At 45.5% G+C, this 23066-nt stretch overlaps 1 protein-coding gene and 1 long non-coding RNA gene across 9 annotated transcripts in view; both read left to right on the forward strand.

Annotated features, from left to right (window-relative positions):
- The window catches only part of LOC142587692 (uncharacterized), an 868078-nt gene extending 845099 nt beyond the window's left edge, over positions 1-22979 (forward strand). For all 8 annotated transcript variants that reach the window (XM_075698874.1, XM_075698889.1, XM_075698898.1 and 5 more), the window contains 4 exons: positions 8830-9015; positions 9198-10423; positions 10680-10767; positions 15295-22979. In XM_075698874.1, the coding sequence (XP_075554989.1) occupies positions 8830-9015; positions 9198-10423; positions 10680-10767; positions 15295-15588 (1794 nt within the window). In that variant the 3' untranslated portion in view covers positions 15589-22979. The remainder of the gene's footprint in view (positions 1-8829; positions 9016-9197; positions 10424-10679; positions 10768-15294) is intronic.
- LOC142572405 (uncharacterized) lies at positions 1425-4160 on the forward strand. Its single transcript, XR_012826075.1, has 3 exons — positions 1425-1513; positions 1835-1932; positions 4147-4160. It is a non-coding gene; the product is annotated as an uncharacterized LOC142572405 (long non-coding RNA).
- Positions 22980-23066: the final 87 nt, after the last annotated feature.

Below are 23066 nucleotides of genomic sequence, written 5' to 3' on the forward strand. Positions count from 1 at the left end.
TATGTGTGTATATCGCATGCGGGACTGTATATTGAAGTCGCAGGCTGCTTGTGTATAGGAGAGCTTGAATGAATTCCAACCAAATCAAGTGAAATCTAATCAGAATCATAATTTATTGTAGAATTTGGTCAAATTACATGTATCTGTGAGTATTGAGTCACATAGTACATATAGTTATCGAACTACCTGTTAAATAAATTGTTACTTAATAGATCAATAAGACTTAACTAATGATTATGGATTTACTTAGAAAATAGAGATATGACTAACTAAGTACTATACAATTACTATTACAAGGATAATAGTCAAGTCTTACTGTCACATAACAAAAAATTGCATGTGAACAATATACAACTATTTATTTACAAGACAAAAACAATAAAAAAGTGCAAAAAAGCGAGAAGAACGAAAAAAACGGTTACAGTAAATATTTATTAGTTTGTCAATAATAATGCATTTTGAGTTCCAATTGAATTGGTGTAGATATTCGATTCGAGATGGTGTAGGTGTTAAGATATTCTTAACTTGCTAAACAAATAAAAAACACCAGGGCAGCACTAACAGTTAATGAGAGCAATCTTGCGTATATCCCCCCGCCTTGTTCATGTAGTTTTTTTTTTTTCGCCTTTTATCACTCAGTGCGTTCAACTATTACAACTGCTTCTGAGGTAGTTCGATTGTACGCATTGGAAATTTGCGTTTACATAGTTTTCCACTCTCTTCTACACTAATAAGGAACGAGAATTTTTCAGAGGGCGCGGGATCGAATCCGAACCACGGCGGCCGCGTTTCGATGGGGGCGAAATGCGAAAACACCCGTGTACTTAGATTTAGGTGCACGTGAAAGAACCCAGGTGGTCGAAATTACCGGAGTCCTCCACTACGCGTGCGTCATAATCAGAATGTGGTTTTGGCACGTAAAACCCCATAACTAAAAAAACAAAGAACGAGAAGTTGTGTAGAGACAGAGACATACTTGGGAACGCTTGAGCTTGTGCGTTTGCCTTCTTTGGCAGATTTTAAGTCACTAGCCAGCGCGTATCTTATGGCATCAAAAACGCCATGTGATAGTTTGAACGCGTGGTAAAGATTGACTTCTACGGGGATGTCGCTCATTGCATCGTTGCGTAGCCGCATCTCTCCTGCCGTTCGCGGAGTGAATCAAATCTCTGTCTTATACTTTGATATTGTCGATTATAGGCACACGATATTGGAATGTGAGTGTCATCCGGCGCACTGATGGCCATTGGAACAATTGAACAATACATAGTCATAGATGTAGGTGATTTTGTGGTGTTGAAATAAATCCATCCGCCTCATACTTTATTTTGATATATGCTGGAGCCGAGTTGCTGCTAGCTCCTACCCCCCCCCCCTTTTTTTTTTTTCTTATGCCTTGGTGGCACATTTCTTTGTTGCAGAAACCATATGGGTGTGTCACGCCAGCTCGAACTTGACCCGACTTTCCCGCGTGAACTGTGAAGACAGCGTGATGTACAGGCTGAAAATTGAGGTAAGGAAGAAAGCTTCGAATATACCTGCAGATTGTAGCCGCTTCGTAATGCGCATTTCGTCCTGCAATAGAGAATAATGAGAAAGATGACACTTTACTAATGGTGAAGCTAGCTGCAGAAAGAGCTGGTCGCTTTACATTTCTTTAACGTTGCTGGGGAGCTGTCATTGTTAACATGCGTAGACAGTTAAGAACCGCTATTTCTGACAAAACCTGATTTGTGTGATATAACTGTTCTGATAATTGTACTACTACAGATAGATGTACCTGCTCTAGATCCGAGCAGCATGCGTTAGTGCAATAAAGTCTCCATTCTCGCAGATCGAGGCTCGAGTGATCTGCATGCACGCTCTGGGCCACGACGTGATGCTGCTGGGCACCCTGTCCCACTTCGTGCACGCCTACAGCACACGCACCAGGTTGGTCCAAGGGGACAGCGTGTCCGTCACGTGCCCCCAGTGGCTGGTGCCTCTTGCGCGGCGCAGCACAGCGCGTAACGATAAGAAACCATAACAGATGGCGCAAGGCTCCACCACTGATAGAGTCAGTAGCAAATGAAAAGCGAAGGGAAAACGTCGATTTAAAACAGAAACATCGAATCACTGCGCTTAAAGGGAGTGACAATTGTTCACAATGTGTTGCGAGACTTTGAAGAAAATTAGTTGACCATTATTTAAAGCGGCAGAGTCAAGCACACTGTTCGCGGTTTAAGTAGAAATTATAATTTTAAATTGGCTAAGAAAATGACAAGAAAGAGTAAGTGGCACGAACTGGCTGTGACGCCTTGGCACTTGGAATATAGTATTTGAAATTACTGTGCGTGAGTCGGCTGTTTTGAGATACCGCATACTTATTACTTGAAATTGCAGTTTGTATATTACTAGGCCTTTGCGCTTTATTTATTACGAAGTAAAAAAGAAAGTCCTCGCTAACGAGCGGCGCTAACGTCCCTAAATGCATGGTGGTGCACATGATTGCGCGTGCAAGATTCTGCAGCACGCATGCGAGCTGAAACCCTTTGTTCCAGCTCGCTTAGGTCTTCGACAGACGACATGGCTCGAAATCAAAAGCGCAGGCGTGGTCCCGACAACATGCTTAACCGCGTATCATGTGTAAAAGCGCCGTTTCACTTGTCCGCGCTTGTCGTCTGCCTCCCACCTATGCCCGCGTCGCTATCGCGTTCTCGATCGCGTTTTCCAGCATGTTTCCAGTGAATCGCTACATCCTCACTGCAGATAGAAAAATTCTACTTCGAACACTTAAAAAAAGATATCTACATAAATGACTCGAATTACGTCACTACATTACACTACATTACGTCACAGAAGAATTATCTGCTCAGGCGGTGGTCATTTTCAGGAAAGACGAAAGTACTTCATTCACAAAAAATAATTACATTGATTAACTTCTTAGTTAGAAACATTACGACACAAATATTTTATTGGAAAGTTGAAGGGAATTGTCATCAAAGTCTATTTTCGTGTTTCTCCATTTCCAAACGGCCAGGCAAACCTGAATAACTGATGTCAAATTGTTCGTTCAATTTCGTCTCGCAGTGCAACACCTATGTTACGCAGAAAGGTGGTGTAAAAGGAAGTTACCGCCACACTTCCCACGATCCTCATTGGCGCTGTGCTCTACTCCCGATTGAATGCATAGTCACTTCAGCAACAGAGGAGAGACAGACAGCTTTGTCGCGCTTTGTGGCAAAGCTTCATTCTGCTCAGCCCTACGACTTCACTTGGAGGTTGCACTGCGAGCCGCGCTTTGTAGTGCTCCGTGCGTAATCAGGTAAACTGAACGAATTATTTGACGCCGGTTATTCTGATTTGCATGGCTGTTTTGAAATATAGAAACATTCAAATAAACTTTTATGACGATTTCCTTCAACACTGCAATATAATCACGTGCCTTAATGTTTGTAACTAGGAAGTTGATTATTGAAATTAGGTTAATTAGTTAATTGCTTTAGTTTTTCTTGCAAATGATGTCCGCCTGGGTTGGTAATTAATCCATTGTAACGTGAATCATGTAACTTTTGTATGCTTTTAACAAAAATTGTTCGAAGCAATAACAAGACAAACTGGATATGCAGCAAATGGGTGTGCTTATTATACTGGCTACCCTCAACTTCGCAATTGCACATACTGCCTAAAGATTATAATTAGAAACTTAGTTTTTAAATTAAGCTTCTAAATCCACCAGTTAGTGATTATCACAACCATCCTGTCGTTTGCCGTCGCAAATGTCTTGGCGAACAAGTCATCTATTAATCTGCGCCACCCAGTGTTTCCCAAAACCAGCATGTCTTCGAAACACTCGACACAGCAAGTAAATATGTTGTCTTGTGAAATGCATCTGATATTTCCGTCTCAAGCCATTTGCTTTACAGTCCGCGTACTCGGAGCAGCAGGTCAACGGACCACCGTTGATCTGGTGGCAAAAAGTTGAGAACGTTAGCAAAAAAGCCTTTCAAACTATGCAGTATACTGTATTAAACTAGTGTGCGTTGATTTTGGCGGAAGGAAAAAGTTACTGCAACTTATTCAATTTAATTGCTTGGTCATGCCGCTGTGTACTTCCCTCTGCTACTTTTGCCGCCTTGTCCAGCGATACCTTAATTTTTTGTACAGAGAGATGAAGTGGGGAAGCCCAGCTGAATGAGTCTGTCCTGAGCCTCTGTTCCTACGAAGAGGACGACCAGTGTCAAGTGTTCGCAGGCCTTGGCGGACGGCACCATGGCTGTGATCGAGGTACGTGGAAGACAAGTGGCAGTACGCCTTCGCCATCCTATCGCTGCCATTTCCATGATCCAATAGCAGGACGTAGCATGTTTCATATTAGGGTTTCTTCATGTTTAGTGATTTTTCCAGCTGATGCGATCCTTCGGATTGCGACGTTGTTGCTGGACGCTTATCCCTTAGGAGATCCAAACATAGCTTACATACCTCTTGCACATAAGGATTGGGCTCATTTTTTTCATGACTGGTCGGCGTCCAGACTAGAATTCTGCTTCTGCAGAGGTTGTTCAGTGTTAGTGAAACTTTCGTGTATGGCATTGTCTGACGCCTTCCTGATTAAAACGTAGCACTTCTCTTTACATGAAGAAATATAAAGACGGAGAGCTATGCGGCGGAATAAATGTGAAGGAGAACAGCTTTATTTTGTAATGGAGGTTCTCAAGTAAACGAAAAGAATCTGTTGTCTTCCAGCTCTTATGCTTTTGCCGTCTGTTTCAACCCTCCGTGATTGTACTTGCGGTTAGACAAAATGAGTACACGGAAGCAAGTGACACGCGTCGACGAACGTTTACAAAAGATCTTTCTGAAAACGGTGCAACGCGCAAATAGAATACGTGTGGAAAACTACACTGTAAGTACAGAAAACGCGCGCGCTGACCTGCGATAAAACACCGTAGCAGCTAGTTGGCTATCGAGCGGCAGACCGTGAATGCTGATCAAGCCAACTGCTTGGAGCTGTCTCGCGTCTACCGCGCCTGTGCTAACCCGCTTGCCAGAAGGAATACTTTTGAATGCGTGTTCTTCGCAATGGGCGCGACTTTGTTTGCCGCGCAACGTGCAGCTCTCTCAGTGAAGCGCTGAGGTGAGAAGCTGCGCACGTTACAGTGGATGCGCTTTTCCCACAGAACTTCTCCGTGCATGTGGCCAAGCCCGACGTGCTGTATATCCACATCGGCAGCAGTCCTGTCACCTGCTTGAAGTTGGTCGACAAAAGGCTCTGGTGCGCCACGGGAAACAGGATCATCATTCTTAGCGCCAGGTGCGTGCAGCATTTAATGCCGTGAACAATGACGATAAAGCCAATATTTTATTACCTCCGTGCAGTAACTTAAACGGAGGACGCCTTCTGCAGGGAATGGCTATTTATTTGTTCGTTAAACTTTCCTCCTTCAACTTTCCTGTCGATATTTTGGGGAATTGTTTCAGAAAGTAATCCGCGTAACCACTTGTCTATTAAGTGAAAGATGTAAGTGGGAATGGACTGAAATTTATCAATGGCAGTGTCGTCCACGTGTGTATGGTTCATATTTTACACGGCAATACAATTATATATGATTATTATTCGCCCGCTGTCTCAACGAATGCGTAGTCCTCTTTAATCAAAATACTGTTCGTGTATTGCCTGTATAGTGTAAACTACATTGCGCTGTCATAAATTACATACAATGCGCTGTCATAAACTACATTGCGCTGCCATAGCCTTAGACGCGCAGTAAACAGTTAATTCAAGTTTTGCTGTGAAAATCATTAGGGAGACATCGTACAATGACAAAAGCAGATAGCACAGCATTGTTCACTGCTAATAAAGGAAACAGTTCTTGTGATGGCAACACAAATCTCAGGATCATCCAGATTGGCTGCAACAAACTTGTCCTGGGTGCATGTGCGAACTTCTCCCATGAGTCCTCGTCTTCTACTACGTAGGACGTTGGACACGGTGGACCAGTTCCAAGTGTCGCCCAGCAGTCTGGACTACATATCACTACTCCAGCCATGCTCAGCTGAGGACTCCGCGGCCGACCACTGCGTCTGGCTCGCGTTGCGCGGCTCTTCCGTGCTGCAAGCTATGGGACGCCCAGGCCCTCACCTGCAAGATGCTCTATGACGTTGCGTGACGACCGCTACCCTCGCTCGACCAGGGTTAGTGGTCCTCAATTTGCGGTTGCAGAAGAGCCGGTTTTAACGTGGAGTCTGCGTTTAAACCTAGTAGGGGCAGTAGTCAGATATTTTACGTCCCTTACTTGTTCCTCGTCTGATGTTGCGCTCTTTGTTCAATAGGAAAGTTCACCAACTGGTCCAAGTTTCCCTGCTACTGCGAACCGCGAAGACAAACGTGATAGCCTTAGGCTCCTGCCATTAAGATTTTACTCTACTCTTCTGCGTTCCGTGCTCCCTGACCCTTACTTTTATAAAGGTTACTGTCACGAGTGACTTAGTGGTACCGTAGAGACTTTCCCTCGAGAGTTTCCAATATGGCACTGAGTGCCGGTATAACAGCGCTATTTAATTTGTGACCATATTGTTACGGATGGGAAAAGTTTCTTTATATTGCAGATTGATTGATAGCGTAAAGCGAGGGAATTGAAGATCAGCCAGAAGTAGGTACTGGCTAGCTCCTCATATGCCTTTCTACATCCCAATTGTAATGCGGACAGTGCAGTATATCTACAGAGGGCGGTATGCGTTGTCCACGGCCTCGAAGGCAACGTCGATCACTTATTGTAGCACAGTCCTCGATTTCGCATGCAAAAATAATCACTCGAGCCCATCCAAGCGACTAAACCATCATCCATTGTCAGTGCAAAACGCTACTAGAACACCGTTCCCTCCGATCGTCTGCCCGCGATGCCGTAACGGCACAATTGTGCTTTTCGAGAACGACTGGCCTGGAGGAACGCCGTTAACTGCGTGGTGCTGTCCGCGCGACTGCACGCATTCACCGCGTCTCTCCTTCCTCCATTAACGACTTTATATTCTCCTCGCTCAGCGTAGGGTTTTCAAGAAGACGCTTTTCTTGTTAACATATCCCTGTATTGTTTATTTTCTTTCTATCTCTTCATTTATTCGGCACCGCCGCGATGCGTGACATTATTATTCTGTTCTCCGATCTGGGACGCTATACTACAGAGATCCATCCCATTTTCCATGCTTTTTGTTCTTGTTGTTCGCAATCAGTGGCCGATCGCGCCGATAACTTCGTGCTCATCAGAAGGGCGAAAAGAATGGAAAATGATGTGAATGCTTACAAAGTACGACCCTGCACTAGTTTAATTCAAGCGCAGTATTATCCTTAATACTGCGCTTTAGGGTACGCTAAGGAGAAGCACTAAATTTGATCAGACTGATAAACTGTTACCTGAAAACTCAATTTTCCTTAATTTCGCGCTAATAGGTTCGATATCGAAAGAGGAAATAAAGGTCAAAGCATTTCGTGCCGAAACTTTAGCGCCGGTACGTCAATGTGACGTCACGGATTTCAAAGTACCTTGTGGTATTTTGGTCGTTTTGACTAAGTAAAAGCTCCTGAGACTTGTTCAGTCTTTGGCTCCCTTAGAACACACAATGCAGTCCACTTTTGCCGATAAACAATTAACTAGGCCCTAGCAGACCCTGTCAAAATCCATGACGTCACGGCAGGCTGATCCTGTCGTTTAACGTCCCACTTTATTCTTCGTAGTTTGTGCTGTAGTAATTATGAACCAATACCGGCTAGCTCACAGTTCTCCTGGTGCGGGAACTTCAAGGCGGCTTCGCCATCCGCCCTTCCTTTTTGCCCCTCCTTACCAAGGCTCTTCTCGCGGTAAGGGTGGAGTTTTTGGTATTGTTAAACAGTAATTTACGAATACAGTTGAAATCATTTTTCTCTTTAGTGTCTTATTTTAATTGTGAAATTCGCTTAATGCTAGACATCATGCGTTTATTTATTTACATAATGAACGCGTAATAACACTTGCACGTGAATGGTATACTAGCGGCGTCACTTGTGTAGTTATCAAGCCATTTTTACTCCTCGCCTTCTTCGGGCATTCTATCACGAAGGTGGTCGCTAGCGTCGTTGCCGTGACTGAGCCGCTCTTGGCGACGGTGTTGTGTGTAGGCTGTAGCGTTCATAAAGACAAACGTTAAGTTGCTGTTTCAGGCGTGCACTCTGGCTTTTGCACTGCCCCCGTACTGTATTGTATAACAACTGCTGTAACAACGAAAAGTGAACCGCCCGAAATGCTGTATTATAGCACATTTGACGAGTGCCAAAGTCCGCTATCGCATTCTGCGCGACTGTGATAAAGAGAAAAAAATGTCTAATGCTGCTATATGCAGAAACGCCTGGTTGTTGTAGAACTTATATTTTACATTGTTGTCACGCGTTTTGCGATTTGTAACGAAATGATTACGTGCTGTGTCTGCGCTGTCGCCGCGTCTTCACTGTACCGTTCGCTCCGCCATTATCACCAGTTTGAAAAAACATGCTCTCCCGCTCGATTACCTGATACGAAGTAGAGCTCATGGCGTCCATACGTATTGCTGTTTTCCTCTGTCTAATGTTGGCGCCGATGTTAGCAGCCCGGTGTATTTACATTGTGCTGTAGTGAAATTTCCTTGATCAAGTGATCTGAAGGATAAGACGATAAATGGGAGCTGCCCATTCGTTCTCATTCCTGCGGTGCTGGGTGACAAGGGATTGTTCATTTGCGCTCTTGCCTGGAGAAAGTGATTTTGTCTCACGTTTGTGGGACGTGATGCTTGAGTGCGAACAGCGTGTCCGCAAATGGAAACCTTATCCCTTGTGTCCTGCAGCAACAAGAGGAAGACAACGAGCTGAATCCGGCGCGCGTCACGGCCCTGTTGTCTCTGCCAGGCAGCGTGCTTGTGGGCACGGCTCAGGGTTTTCTTATTATCTACCACCTGCTGCCGCGGTGCTTGGCCGCGAGTGACTGCAGAACTGATTCGAGTACCGAAGTTCCATCGGTCGCAAAGTTCGCAGTAAGGAACGTTCATTTATCTGCCATTCTGCAGTATTGCTCAATTTGAGTACGGCGTCTTTTAGGAGTGCTAATGTTGTTGTTATCTCTGCAGCGCTATTGCAGCGATATATCGTTTGTTTGCACTTGTTCATGCTTCTCTCCTCCTTGCGCTGATACGTGCTGCTCGTTTATTGTTTGCAGCCCGCACCATCGCCGACAATGGACGACCGAGGCGCAGTCCAAGAACCCGAAGTGAGGGTTCGTAACGACAGCGGCTACGTCGCATCCACCCACAAGAATGTCACCAAGTCTGCGGGCGTCACGTTGACTGCGTATAAAAGCGACGATGGTGTGAATGATACGAGCGGCAGCCAGCATTCATTCCGCACGGTGATCAGCAAATCCACTACTTGCCTATCGTCTTCACCGAGGAATACATCAGAGGAGGAATCCTCCCCGGGTTCTAAAAGGCGCAGCGTAACTAAGCAGAACGGCCTCAAGGAGGAGGATGCTGCACAGGAAGAGGCTGAAGTAGAAACGATCCAAGGCAAACTTGATGGGCTTAGAGACAAAGAGGCCACGCGAGACAGCTGCCAGGGCAAAGGTAAATCTTCTACATCATCGACGGGTCTTGCGAAAGATATAGAATCGTCGGGAGAGAGCCACTTCAATTGCGGAGAAGGCAAAAAGAGGAACGGAAGCCTCGTGGAAGGCCAACTTTTTCTAGCATCGTCTCCGGGTCGAAATATCTGTCGGCGCATTATGGATCCATCTGAGATCAGCATCTGTCCCGTGACCGAAGTGTGCAAAGAAGACTCGCGCAAGTGGAGCCTCCGGCCAGCGGACAGTTGCGTGTCCATGATCGAGTTGGCGGCGCCGTTGCGAAAGCAGTCTTCATGGAGCTCCACCAACACCGCACTTAACCATGTGCTGAAACGACACAACGCCAGCGTCGATTGCCTCCCTGCTTGGCTCAGCCGGGACACACTCAGTTCATCCCTGACGAGCGACAGCTACGACTTCGACGACTTCTTTGTGCAGTACGCTGACGACGGAGTGCCTACGCTGGCTGGCCAGGACTCCCATGTGATCCCTGCCTCAGCCTGTTTCGCAAATGAAGAGGCACAGCGGTTGCTTGAACGGCTAACCGTGCCTACAGTGTACCTCACGCTGGGCAGCCAGGAGGAGCGCTCCAGCACGTGTTCCTTCTGGACGGAGAATGATGACGGCGCCGAAACGTCCACCACTCATGATGCTACCACTAGCGAGTGGCCCGAGGGACCTTCGTACGACGGCAACCAGCCAAGCAGCGACTTAGGCAGCAACATCTCCTTTAGCAGCATTGACCCACAGTACGCATATGAAATGCTTGTTCAGGAGAAGATTAAGATCTCGGACAAGGCCATCCGCTGCCTTGTTGAACTGAGGTACGTGTCAATCCTGTAAGCCTTTTTGTATCTATTTTTTATTTTTTATTTAAGGGGAGCTGATTCCAGAGCTTCCCTACTCTCATACCTTGTGTTGGCGCGTTTTGTACGCCACGCGTTCGTAGTTTAGCACGTGGTGTGTGTTTTCTGTTGCTCCCAGCTTTATGCTGATTATTTATGTAACTTTGAACTTGGCTTCAGTGCCTCTGATTGTTTCACCCCGAGTTAACCTTTCTTTCTTTCCTTTTTCTTTCAGGCGTAAAGGCGGCTCTGTAGTTATCAGCGGAGCTGGCTGCTACGGAGATGATGAATCGGTTTTGAAGTGGACCGAGGAAGGTGAAGAGGTGAGGTTAACTATAAAGGGCTAGTACTAGGCGGCAGATAACAAAATAAATGTCTCAATTAAATGTAGCATAATTTGATACATTTGAATGCTGTATGCAGTGTAAAACGTTTGTCGTTTTTAGTATTACTCTTGTTTTGTAATTACTGAATGTAATTCAGGTGGGAAGAGTGCATAACGCCATATATAGTATAAGACTACATATATTCTAGCCTCTTACGGATCGCTGTTTTCTTCAGTTGTGCTGTTTTTCTGCCGGGAGTCACACCTATATTGAGAGTGTGTGCTAAGCAGGTGGATAAAAGAAGAAAGGGAGGCCACGATAAAGCAAGTCAGGGAGGCGAATAAAGCCATTAACCTTGCGGTAAAAAAGTCTGATCTAGTAACCGACGATGCAAGCCCTTCAGTTGCACTGGTGACTAGGCCACTGTATGCCGATACAGCATAATCTGGGCTGGATGGTTTGAGTACATGCTTAAACGCACGCTGCTACCGCTCATGTTGCGGATGGTTGAATTATCTGACCAAGGAATTTCCAGCTGCAGATGGCCACTGACATTTCTGTTTGGGCCAGAAGACAGTTCTCTCGTATTGTAGCCTAATGAAGGTTGAACCTAATTACTGAAGGCAGTGCCGCCATGGTTCCTTCCTGTGTTCAACCTCACAGCGGCGCCTGCCTTCTCTGACGATATGGACAGCGTGCTCAGCTCTATTCGGCATGCTTTATCTAGCCTTAGAAAGCACTTTAATATAAAGTATTATTATTATTATTATTATTATTATTATTATTATTATTATTATTATTATTATTATTATTATTATTATTATTATTATTATTATTATTATTTGAACACTTAAGAAAAGCCTACAAAAACACGTTACAAGAGTTACGTCATATATGAACTAGTTGCCCAGGCGGACATGATTTACAAAAAGAACCAAAGCAATCAATTTACTAATTAAGCTAATTGTATTAATTGACTGCCTAGTTACCGACTCTACGGCATATGTTTATATTGGAAAGTTGAAGGGAATTGTGATAAACATACAGTTCCGTGTTTCTACATTTCTGTGTGGCGATGAAGACTGAAATAACTCGCTTAATATTATTCGTTCCATTTGCCTGATGACGCACGCGGCACCGCGAAAAAGCGGCTGTCGATCTAAACCCTGTGCGACGTAAAAGCGGGTCGTAAAATGAAGCTGCAGTCTGACTTCCATTTTCCCGCGTTCTTTCTCTGATTGGCGTTGTGGACAATTCCCGATTGGATACGCAGCGACTTTAGCTGCAGGGGTGAGACGGACTGCTTTATCAGCCAAGCTTCATTTTATGCCGCCCTACCACGTCACAGGGCGGGGGTTGGGGGGGGGGGGCGGTTGCGATGCGAGCTGCCTTTCGCTGTGCTGCATGCGTAATCAGGTAAATCGAACTATTTATTTGACGCCAGTTATTTCGGCGTAAATAACTGTTTTAAGATATAACACGGAACTATACTTTTGTGACGATTCCTTTTAACTTTGTAATATAAACCTGCGTCGCAAGGTTTGTAACTAAGCACCTCAATAATGCAATTAGTTTAATTAGTGAACAGATTGCTTTAGCTTTTATTGGAAATGAGGTCATGCTGGGCAGATAAATATTGTCTCGAGTAACCATAGTAGGCTTTTTATAAAAGAAAATGTTCAAAGTAAAAAAAAATTCCACTAGAACTCATCTCACGACGACTGTCGTTGATAATGCGCATAACAATCGAGCAGTGTTGCGACAGATCATATTCCTGAAGTCACGTTGATTTAACACGTGTAGCGGTAATTCTGAGACTTTCGTTGACTCGGCTGTGTGCCACATACTCCGGTATCGTGCCACTTTGATACACACCGTCACACCGTCATGCAATGAGCATGACGATGTGACGACGACGCAGTACCGACGATGGAAAGACGAAAACGGAATGGCGTCGATGCAACGGCGAAGGTGGTATGACGAGGACGGCGTGACGACAACGAGACGATGATTCCTAAATGATGACGATGGTGGAACGAGGACAGCGTGACGACACCGGCGTGAAGACAATCAGATGATGCCAGTGTATGACGAGAATGGCATGACGAAGACGGTATGATGGCAAACGTATGACAAAGCTGGAATGATGACGATGGCACAGACACGACGCCATGAAGACGGCGGTATGACAACGGATACATGATGGCGTCTGTACGACCACGATGGCATAAGTACGGCGGCGTAGTCATGATTAAATGACGACAGCATAATTACGATAGAATGACGAACAAGGAAGGACGTCGGTGGACTAAACGAAGGCGGTATGACGACGACGGCGCGACGACAATGGTATGACGATACTGAAGTGATGACGATTGTGAAATGACAGCATGAGGACGATGACATGATGACAACGCTATGACGACGGTGGCATGACGGGAGTCCAAAGTCCAATGTAACTATGAATTGACCGCGACGGCATCCCGACGACGGTATGACAACAAATGCATAACGAAGACTATAGCGATGATCCAGAGATGACGATGGCATGACAGCGGCATGAGGGCAATGGTATAACGAGGAGTGTATGATGGCAGTGGCGGGATGATGACTGTACCACGATACCTGTGTGACGACAATGGCGGGACGACGACGGCATAACGAGAGTCGGGTGACGAAGCTGGAGTGATGATGATGGCGCGATGATGGTCTGGCATTGGAGGCATAATAGCGACTGTCTGACGAAAAAGGCATGACAAGGGCGGCATAATCACTATTGAATGACGATAGTATGATTACAATACTATGACGAAGAAAGATTAACGTCGATGGAAGGACGAAGGTGGTGCGACAACGACGGCATCATGACAATGGAATGAGAGACAGAGAATAAGGGAGGAAGGAAAGGCAAGGAGGTTAACGAGACAGTCCAGTTTGCTGCCGTACACGTGGGGAGGGGGATAGGGGAGTGAGAGAAAGAGAGGATATGGGTCTTGATCGTACTTTCACATGCACTAATCTAGGTGTAGCATGTCTGCAGTCGGGCATTCAAGTCTGTGGCCTTCAGGTATTGAAGAAGCGCTCGAATGGCTTTCTGGGCTGATGAACTGTGAGGCTATGCTCCCAAGACCTATGCTTCTGTAAATGGCCTATCGTCCAGTCTATTCAAGGCACGCTGGAGAATCTCGCATTGATTATCGAAGCGAGAACATTGGCTCAGATGACTGATAGTCTCTTCACACTTGCACTTAGTGCACATGTGTGAGTCCGCCTTCCAATACGGTAGTTGTAGGAGGTAGTAAATGCTACTCCTACCCACAGCCGACACAGCAGTGTTGCGTAACGTCGTGAAAGGTTTGTTGGTAATTTCATTTTAAATGATGGGTCGAGGCTGCATAATAGACGGTTAGAGTTCTGCGGAGCATGCCAGTATGCTGATACTGAAGTGATGACAATGATAAATGACAGTGCGACGACGATATCGCGATGACGATGGCATGACACGAGTCTGATGGCAAAGCTGAATTTTTTTTATTTATTTTGTAGTACTGGAGGCTTGATAGGCCCAAGCAGGAATGCTTGGGTTTGACGACGATGCAACGACCACGAGGGCATCACGACTCCGAACACATACTTAGTGACCCAGGCTATTAGGCAACTTGGACCACTGAGTCGGAGTAGAAGTCTTGGCGACAATACCATGACGAGAGTCAGATCACGGAGCTGGAATGACGGCATTTGAACGTTCACGACGGCGTCAGTATGCAGTGGGACAACGAATTCATGACGAATGTATGATGACGATGGAGTGACAACGATGGCATGACGAGTGTCGGATGAGAAAACTGGAATGGAAGTGGTGCAACGACCACGACGGCAACGCACGACTGGGAGCCAATACCTAGTGGCCAAAGATATTCACAACTTGGATTACTGGACAACTTGGACCACTATAGACAACTTGGGCCACTGGGTCAGGGTAGAAGGCGTGATAACGACAGCATGACGAGAGTAAAATATCACGAAGCTGGAGTGACGCCAAGGGAAAGACCACGACGGTATCACGACCAGGAGCACTTGCCTAGTGGCCCAAGCAATGGTACACTTGGGTCACTGGGTCGGCATAAGAGGCTAGCTTGTTGGCCAGCCAGCTAATAATGGATGGATGGACAGACGGACGGATGGACGGACGGACGGGTGGGTGGGTGCTATTCGCATTAAAGAAAATCATTGTATAGTCTATTTGTTTTGTACCACACTGCGGGGAACCTATAGCTTCTGCGCGGCCATGTTGTGTGGCCACTGCGTTGAACCGGTTGAACAGTACGGGAGAAGCAGTGTGGTAAGCGCGAGTGCCAAGTCTTTAAGAGGTTTCTATATATACCAAAGAGAAAAGACCGTATTCAGTCGCGCATTTAAAACGCACATGCATGAAGAGCGCCGGGCTTAGGTGTACCTAACTGTCATCGGTCATCTTTGTTTTGTAAGGTGCTTATTATTTACCTCTTGTGTTCTTGGCTGCAGAAACTCTGGACAAACGATCCGGTGATTGAGGTGTGTCCGTACACAAACACGATCAAGCCGTCGCCGTACACGCGGTCCCGACTGCCCCGAAAGGTGTCAGTTGCACAGACGAACGGGCAGACGCGGACCGTCGACGGAGCAGCCGTGGCGATGACGAACGGCCCTTGCGGAGGCGGCCTCATGCAGCGCGGACGCAGCAGACCGCTCCTCGAGGCGCCCAAGGCGACCAGTTCCATGGGCGCGCGGCTGGCGCGCATGCAGAGCATGTTTGTCAAGAGCGTTGAGAAAAGCTAATCAAGCGCTTGCACCTAGCGTGTGGTCCACGCTCGGGCTTGCACTGTCCGAGGGTGGCTCCACGCTGTTCGACTGCTTGATTGGATCAACGCTGCGCGCACATGTGCGGAAGCTGTAAGCTAGAAGATGTCACTTATCCGCGTTCTCACGGATGGATTATTGCGTGCGTTAGACATTGAAAGAAATTATTTTCCATCCTTTATGAAGGGTTTCTTGCTATGAAAGCGCACTGTCTCGCCTCGCGCATACGATCTCTGTTATAGCAGCCTTGTCCAGCGCTCTGAAGCGTTCAAGGTGAGTCACTGGAATAAAGATATTGATAATGTAATTAACCGAAATAAATGAAATCTACGGGTTCATGTATTTTGCTATCGCCGATGGTTCGTTGGTATTTAATCTTGGGAACTTGACTTTTCGACCTGTCAAACTTGTTCCAATTCTGCGATTACAACCTCTCATAACTTTTTAGACAGTTTCCTAAAAAAAATATCCGCAACCACATTTATATAAGTGGGCATTGATGTCTAGTTATGCCTCTAATGTTGTTATTGCAGTCGTGTTGGATTAACGTATCCTAGATGACTCTCTAGTCTCCCAACCGTGTCATCAGGCTAGCGGGCTGATTTATTGCGAAGTATGAAGGGACGAAGACGTGAACGCGACAACTGCCCCGCTGTCCTTCTGGCACTCTCCAGTGAATGTATTTCTTGTCAGCAAATTGTGCATATGTTACGACTCCGGGACTTGAAGCTTTGCGTTATCCGGATGCGGTGTCCGATGTGCAGGACGTGCGACTCCTTCGATACTCGGCCACTCGTGCACAACAACATTTCATCTTTCTTACATTTTTTCACCGGTGCGCCTGTGCATGTCTTTTGCTAGCCGATTCAAGAAAACCCGCCACTGGTGGCTGTCGCGCTTACCTGCGCACTTATTTTGGACCCCACAGCCCAATATGTGTCGAGTAAAAACTGCGCTGAATCGAAACACAGAAATAGATGAGCAGGGATCTTTTAGGGTTCTTTCAATCTGTAGTATGTAATGCCTTTGACGAACTCCGCAGCCAACCTCTGTTGTCGAAAAGAAAATGAATGGGAATATGTAGCTGCAGCATCCTTTCTATGTTTCTGGGGCCGAATTCACAAAGCTTCTCGTTTGTAAGCGCTATTTGCAATTGGTTGGCCTCTTTTGCTAATAATATGTCCAGCATGAGAGTTGGCTGGAATTTCCACTTACGAACAATTCTAGCGTAAGAGAGTTTTGCGAATATGGGCCGTGATTTTTTTCTGGGGCGAAATGGGAAAGCTCTCGTTTCTGTTTTCTGACCTACTGAGAAAGTTGCATTTGCCCTTCTCCTTCCGCTGCCTTACACGCCATTCCTACCTTAAACCATAAATAATACCTGGAGAAGAAGTCGCATTATAGATAGTTTTTTCCGAAGTACTGAGGAGAGTTTCCCATTTAGGCCATTTAAAGTGCTTGACAATCAGGGATGCCATGACGGAAAACCAGCGCAAAAAGGCGGACAGGAAGGAGCGGACTGCAGGTCAAGGCGCTGTCCGCTCTTTTTTGTTCTGTTCTTGGCACAATTTCTTCGTCATGGAGCTGTAAGCTCAAGTTCAGACGTTTCTGCACTTCCTGCATTCTTTAACTTGCTTCGCCAGAAGTTCGTCTTCTATCTTGGAGACGATAGCGTTATCCTGCTTTGTCACCTAGCCGGTGATTTCTTTATACTGGATGTTATGGTAAGTTGTCCAGTGTCCCGCGAACAGCTGCGTTGATTCTTGCGACGGGTGTTCGTCCCTCGGCTAATCCCTTGTCCAGAGTAGTAGTTTAGGAAAAGCGGCCTTTCAAAATGCGACGCTTTGGTGGTGTTAACATTGCCTGCTGTTTCAGATCAGGGAACGGTAAATGCATAATATCCTACATCGCGACCTATATTCCTTGACATTGCATCTGTCGCGGTGACAGCTTGCTGGGATCGTTTTTCTGAGATCACATTTTTCTGCTTTTCTGCCACCACTTTTTTGCCAAAAGCTGTGCTGGGCTATCGAGCATTCTGTCTCTGCAGGTGCAAGCTGCAGCGGCATGACCTTGTGATTGTGCAGGAAGTCTTTATCGCAGATTGGTACACATCTAACTCGCTCCAACTCACGGGAAAGAATAAAATAACACGTGCGAAACTTGCAGTGTCAACATGGTGTCCTGGTATGCACTGCCATGCAGTGCGAGATGATTAATACACACACAAAAAAAGGACGCGACAACAAACCTCGCTGGCTAGCAACAATATTGATTATTGGAAGAATGAATAATATATGTTTAATAAATTGTCACGATGTCGCAACACGATGGCTGTTTCTAAATGAAAGTTGGCAAAATTGCACATACAAAGCACCTGATAATCGCGTGCTTCAAACAGGAACAAAAGTTTAAGAAAGTCGGAAAACACAAACGCGCGGCAAAACAAGGACACCAGAAAGTAAAGGCCATGAATGACGTGTGCGCAAGGGGTACACGTGCAGAATTTGACCAAGATCTATCAGGGCCACTTAATAGCTGACACCGTCCGACTCCCTTCATATTGTGTAACGTGTGCTTCTGCGATTATTTCTCTGTAACGTTGCGTAAGCGACACCTTTCTCGCCTCCTTCATTTGTGCCTAGGTCCCGTCGCACTCTTCCCGCTATAAACGTGCACCAACCTGCCAAGTTTTCTGTCATAGTAGTATGCGATGGGTAACAAGTGCCCATCGCACAGAGGCTGAACTATTGCGATCCTAGATTGCCAGGAAATAATGGAACATCTGAATATTCCACGCCGTTGTCATAACTTCGGATATCGTAGCATATCCGTGCGAAGCACGACGCTACAAATTCAGAGCTCTCACCTTTTGCATGGCTTGCTGTTCTGAATGAAGTAGATTAGCTATAGGAAGATCGAAGACTTTGTTACCAAGCAATTCAGTCCTGCAATCTGTGCGTCATACATCGTCGTATCTTTAGGTCTAAGGGCCCATGCAGGAAGTACGCATTTGAATAAAACCGAAGTCCTCCATGTAAACAGCATTTACACTCCTGGGAGTCACGTATGAAAATTACCAGTGTCATTTCATTATTGTATTGTCATTCTTTCTAACTAATCAAATAGCAATCAATTACCAGCTGGAATTTTATGCGGGGCCCGCGTCTTTATTGTCAAGTTTTCTTTTGCGTGCACAGCGCGAAAATTTCATAGGCCGAGTTCTCCACGCTTTTTGTTCGCGAAAGCTGTCTGTCACTTGCCGACCGCTCTCGCTGGCATTATCATCGATATTTCGATTGGCTGGTCCCCTTGCATCTGTGTCCCCGCCTTCGTCTTGATTGAGCACTTCCTTGTCGTGTAACTCCTCACCCTAGACGGGGTAGCTTTTTTTTTCTTTTTAAGTCGTGGTCTTCTGTGGCGACTTCATATTCTAATATCGAATATGAATATCGATCATGGGATCCGGGTATTCGGCTGCCACTTTATGACCGCTCTTGTCAAAATAAGCCGTAGGACAAGGAATTGTACGTAACACAACGAAACAGGCGTCAAAATGAAGCTTTGAACAGAATAGACACACCAAGTTCGCGTAGAGCTATGTACGGGACAGTTGTATTGTGTAATGAGCTCAAAAAGGCCGAAATGACACCCAAATGTGCTCGTCTAAAACCGGAACAGGAAGTGGGGCTTTACTAAGCCAAAAATATGGGTTGATCCCGAAGGTAGTGCAGTCTAAACAACAAACCACATGGTACGCTAATTCGCCCAAGAAGATCTTGTCTTTTTCCACTTGAACCGCTGTTGACTCGTCTTTCTCATTAGTATAACCAACACATTAGAGATAATTTTGGATCGTCACCTGTTACATCTCGCCGGTAGTGCGCCCCCTCCCACGGTTGAGAGATTGTTGGCGAGGAGGTAGTTTGGACAGGATGCTAAGGGCATTTTAACGCATTTTAAAACAACTTTTTGTGCCTTGAGGTCCCTTATTCGTTCTCAAGATCTGGCGATTTTGGTTCCTCGTGCGTGTGGCGCGTGACTTCGGCCCGCTCAATGTTCCTGTGCGGCTGGGTCACCTAATTTTCGCGCCAGTGGCATCTGTTAAAGAATTGTTTTTGTGAAGCCCGAAGGGACGATGGGCAGGCGCATCGCGCTTTTTTTGGGAGAGGAGCCTCCCTTGCATTCTTGACTTGTCATTGGCTGTAGGATCAACTGGTCGTTAGTGAAGAATGATAAGAAAACAATAGAATCGAGCGCAAGAAATTCCTACATTATACCGGCCTTAGTAATATGATTGTGATTGAAAATGCAGATACATAAATTGTATTAGCTTTGCAGTAATGTTCGACATAATCAGTTAGCTTATAAAATACAAAACTACTGATGCTTTCTTCTCAGGGGGAAAAATAACAGTTTATTTCGCCCGCATATATTACCTCGGTTTGTTTCAAACATGGCGTACACATTAGCTGCGCCATCTTGCGTACAGTGCTTTTTTTTCCGTACATGTCGTAGAAGTGTATGAAACCTACGGAGCTGAATATTATCAGTGATGTTAGGGTGTCTCTTGCTCGTAAAACATAACAAAAGTAAAAATTTGAACATTCATGAAATGCTGATCGGCTATTCTTATAGCTTTCGCGACAAGGCTTTATTGTACTTGCCGCGTTGCTTTGCAGCCGCCAGCCCGTTCCATTCCGCGCTGAGTGTTCGACCAACTCGCCAGCCACTCCACAAAGAAGTTTAAAGGCAGCGAGTGTTACAAAAATATGGTGCCATATTTTGTGGGGATATTTCAATCACTCGGAAAGCTCTTTCTTGCGCTTCAATTGCCAGGCTTGCTCTTCAAAGCAGTCAGCGCCTACTACGTTTGATAGGGGAGGTATGGCATCCAGGTGTTGCCTCCTTTAAAAGTCTAATCACTGACGCTTTTTTGGCACTGGTGAAGGGCTAGACAGGTAAAATAAAACGCATTTCAGAATGAATGTGCGCTCTGGCTCTTCCGTAGTTCCCACGTAGTCAGTAGCTTATTGTAGTGGCGACCGCGGGAACACATATTTAATATTTGGCTCTGGGTAAGTGCTGGGAACGTCCTACGCTTAGGGAGAAATGTCCATTTCGTTTTCCATGTCTTTCGCGTAGCGCTGCGTCAGGAAAAAAAATTATTGCGGAGGAAGAGAAAATCACACCTGTCCGAGGGTGCACTCGTCGTATTCCCGCGCCGTTGCAAAAACAGTAATGACCGAACCTGCATCCCAAGCAGTACATCCTGAGCTTACCCGTTTCTGCTTGTTTTGTCTGTATACGCAGACAGCTCGGATGGTAGTATCTGTCTCACATCACTTTAGGACAACTGGATGCTGGGCAAGTCGGTATGCATTCATTTTGAGACAGGCGCGACAGTAAACACGCAGCCTCTTTGTCTTGCCTAGCGTCCTCATTTCTGTCACGCCTGGCTCAATACGCATCACGTCACATTAATGTCTATATTATCGCACGTTAACGCGATAAAGTCCGAGATACTTTATAAAAACCTTATGCGAAGCGCTTGGCGTACTGAAATGAAGAATCGTGAATGGTACTGGACAGGTGTAGAACCCAAACTCTGCTTTGGTTCCTTTGTACGCATGGTGTATTAGGTACGCTAAGTTTGCGTCGGCCATTTCTGGAGCTCTGTTAACTTGTAGAAGCGTTGTTTTTTGGCACGCGAGAAAAAATGAGTATGAAAGCACTGCTGCTATACTTCTGTAGAAAGTTGAGACAGGCCATATTTAGTATGATGGCACCTCGTCTTTCTTTTACTGCCCTATTTTGCAGCATTAGTGCTTTGACGGGAGGCATTTGTATTGAGCGGACAGTGACTCGGGAGTCAAGTCTTGGTTTTATAAATTCCAGGTTCTATTTCAACTTGATGACATAACAATTGACATTGCTGAAATGACAGAACGTCATATACATATTCCTGTAGAGCGAACTTGAGAGTTGGAAGGCTCACGTAGGTTTCTTTGGTTGCCCTTTACGAAGTAATACTATTGAAGCACTCATTCAGAGCAAAACAAGGTTTTAAAGAATTCGCAAGCCTATGATTATTTATTTCCAGTGCAGAACTGAATACTGCAGCCAGTCACCACATTAACAAATTTCAGGACAAGTCGTGAGTCAGTCCTCTCAGCGGGTCCTTCGCGCGCTGTGTCTATATATGTGTGTGTGTGTGTGTGTTCATTGCCGGTAAACGTTTGTTTCATCGGCTTTGCACTGTGAACATGAACTTCGCCATATTGTCGCTACCAGTATAATTGAAAAAAACTACAGCGTATAACACAACCAACCAAGGCAATCCGCTGTTCCTTAACCGCAGCAAAAGCCTGCAAAGTGTTCAACAACGTGTTTCAAACGTCGTGAGAGCTTGTGTTTATTAGAGAAGAAAACATACTGCAAATGCTTTTAAAGCCTTTTTACTTTTTTTGAACTTCATAATAACCTTAAAAACAGATTGTACTGCAAATTTCTGGCACTTTTCTGTTACATATGAAGCTAGTACTTTCAATATCATTTTCGCAGACACTGCGTGGGGTTAAAGCTTTCCCTATATCTATCAAAGAAACAGTGCAGGAACATTATTTTTTGCTAAATGTTTGCCAATGAATCGCACATATAATAAGATAAGAAAAAATATGCTCTTTTTTTAACAATAAATGCGGTTATCAAATTGGCCTCATACCACACTCGACAATATGCAGGTGTGATTAAACTGCTTTACTCGAATAAGTTCAATTCCGCCTCTTTCTCTCTGTTTCGTTTAGTTTTTGTCTCTGCAATAAATTTGAGATCGTTGCCCATGGCTTTACGAATAAGCTGCATTCATGCCAACGTGAGACCCAGTTTGCGTTCAACCTTTTACGGAGAATGCTCCTTTCCGTACATTCTTCTGTAGCCTCAGACAAGATTGTGCCGCGTGACTCACACTCAGCCGTGCGCAATTGGAAATGCCTTTTCGAAATTTCGCTTACGGCGCGCACAAGTCGAAAACGAGTGCGGCGGAATGCGCATGGTAACCAATGTCTGTCGTGCGCCCACTGTTTACTGTAATTGCTTTCTTGAGAAATTATTTTTCTTTACTTCTATTTTGTTTTCCGTAAAAGTTCACCTCGGTCACCCTTACAAAATTCGTTATAGACATTATGTTGCCTTTTTGTTTACCTTCTGTTGGCTGCAACATGAGTTTTATGGAAATACAACGGCATGTAATGCATGAGTTTTGCAAGGGTGACCTTTACAAGTAAATTTGTGCAACGTCTGATGTATAAAACTTACTTTCCTCCTCCTTGCAAAAACACTGTAAATAAAGAAATTTTCGTGGTTTCTCACCTGTGTCATGTTGTACTCGATAGCTTACGAGGCCAGCAAAGAAGTGGCACGCCCAGTGGGCCGTGGCTGCTGCCTAAATAGCGAAG

Source organism: Dermacentor variabilis, chromosome 1, assembly GCF_050947875.1.
Source record: "Dermacentor variabilis isolate Ectoservices chromosome 1, ASM5094787v1, whole genome shotgun sequence".
NCBI lineage: Eukaryota > Metazoa > Arthropoda > Arachnida > Ixodida > Ixodidae > Dermacentor > Dermacentor variabilis.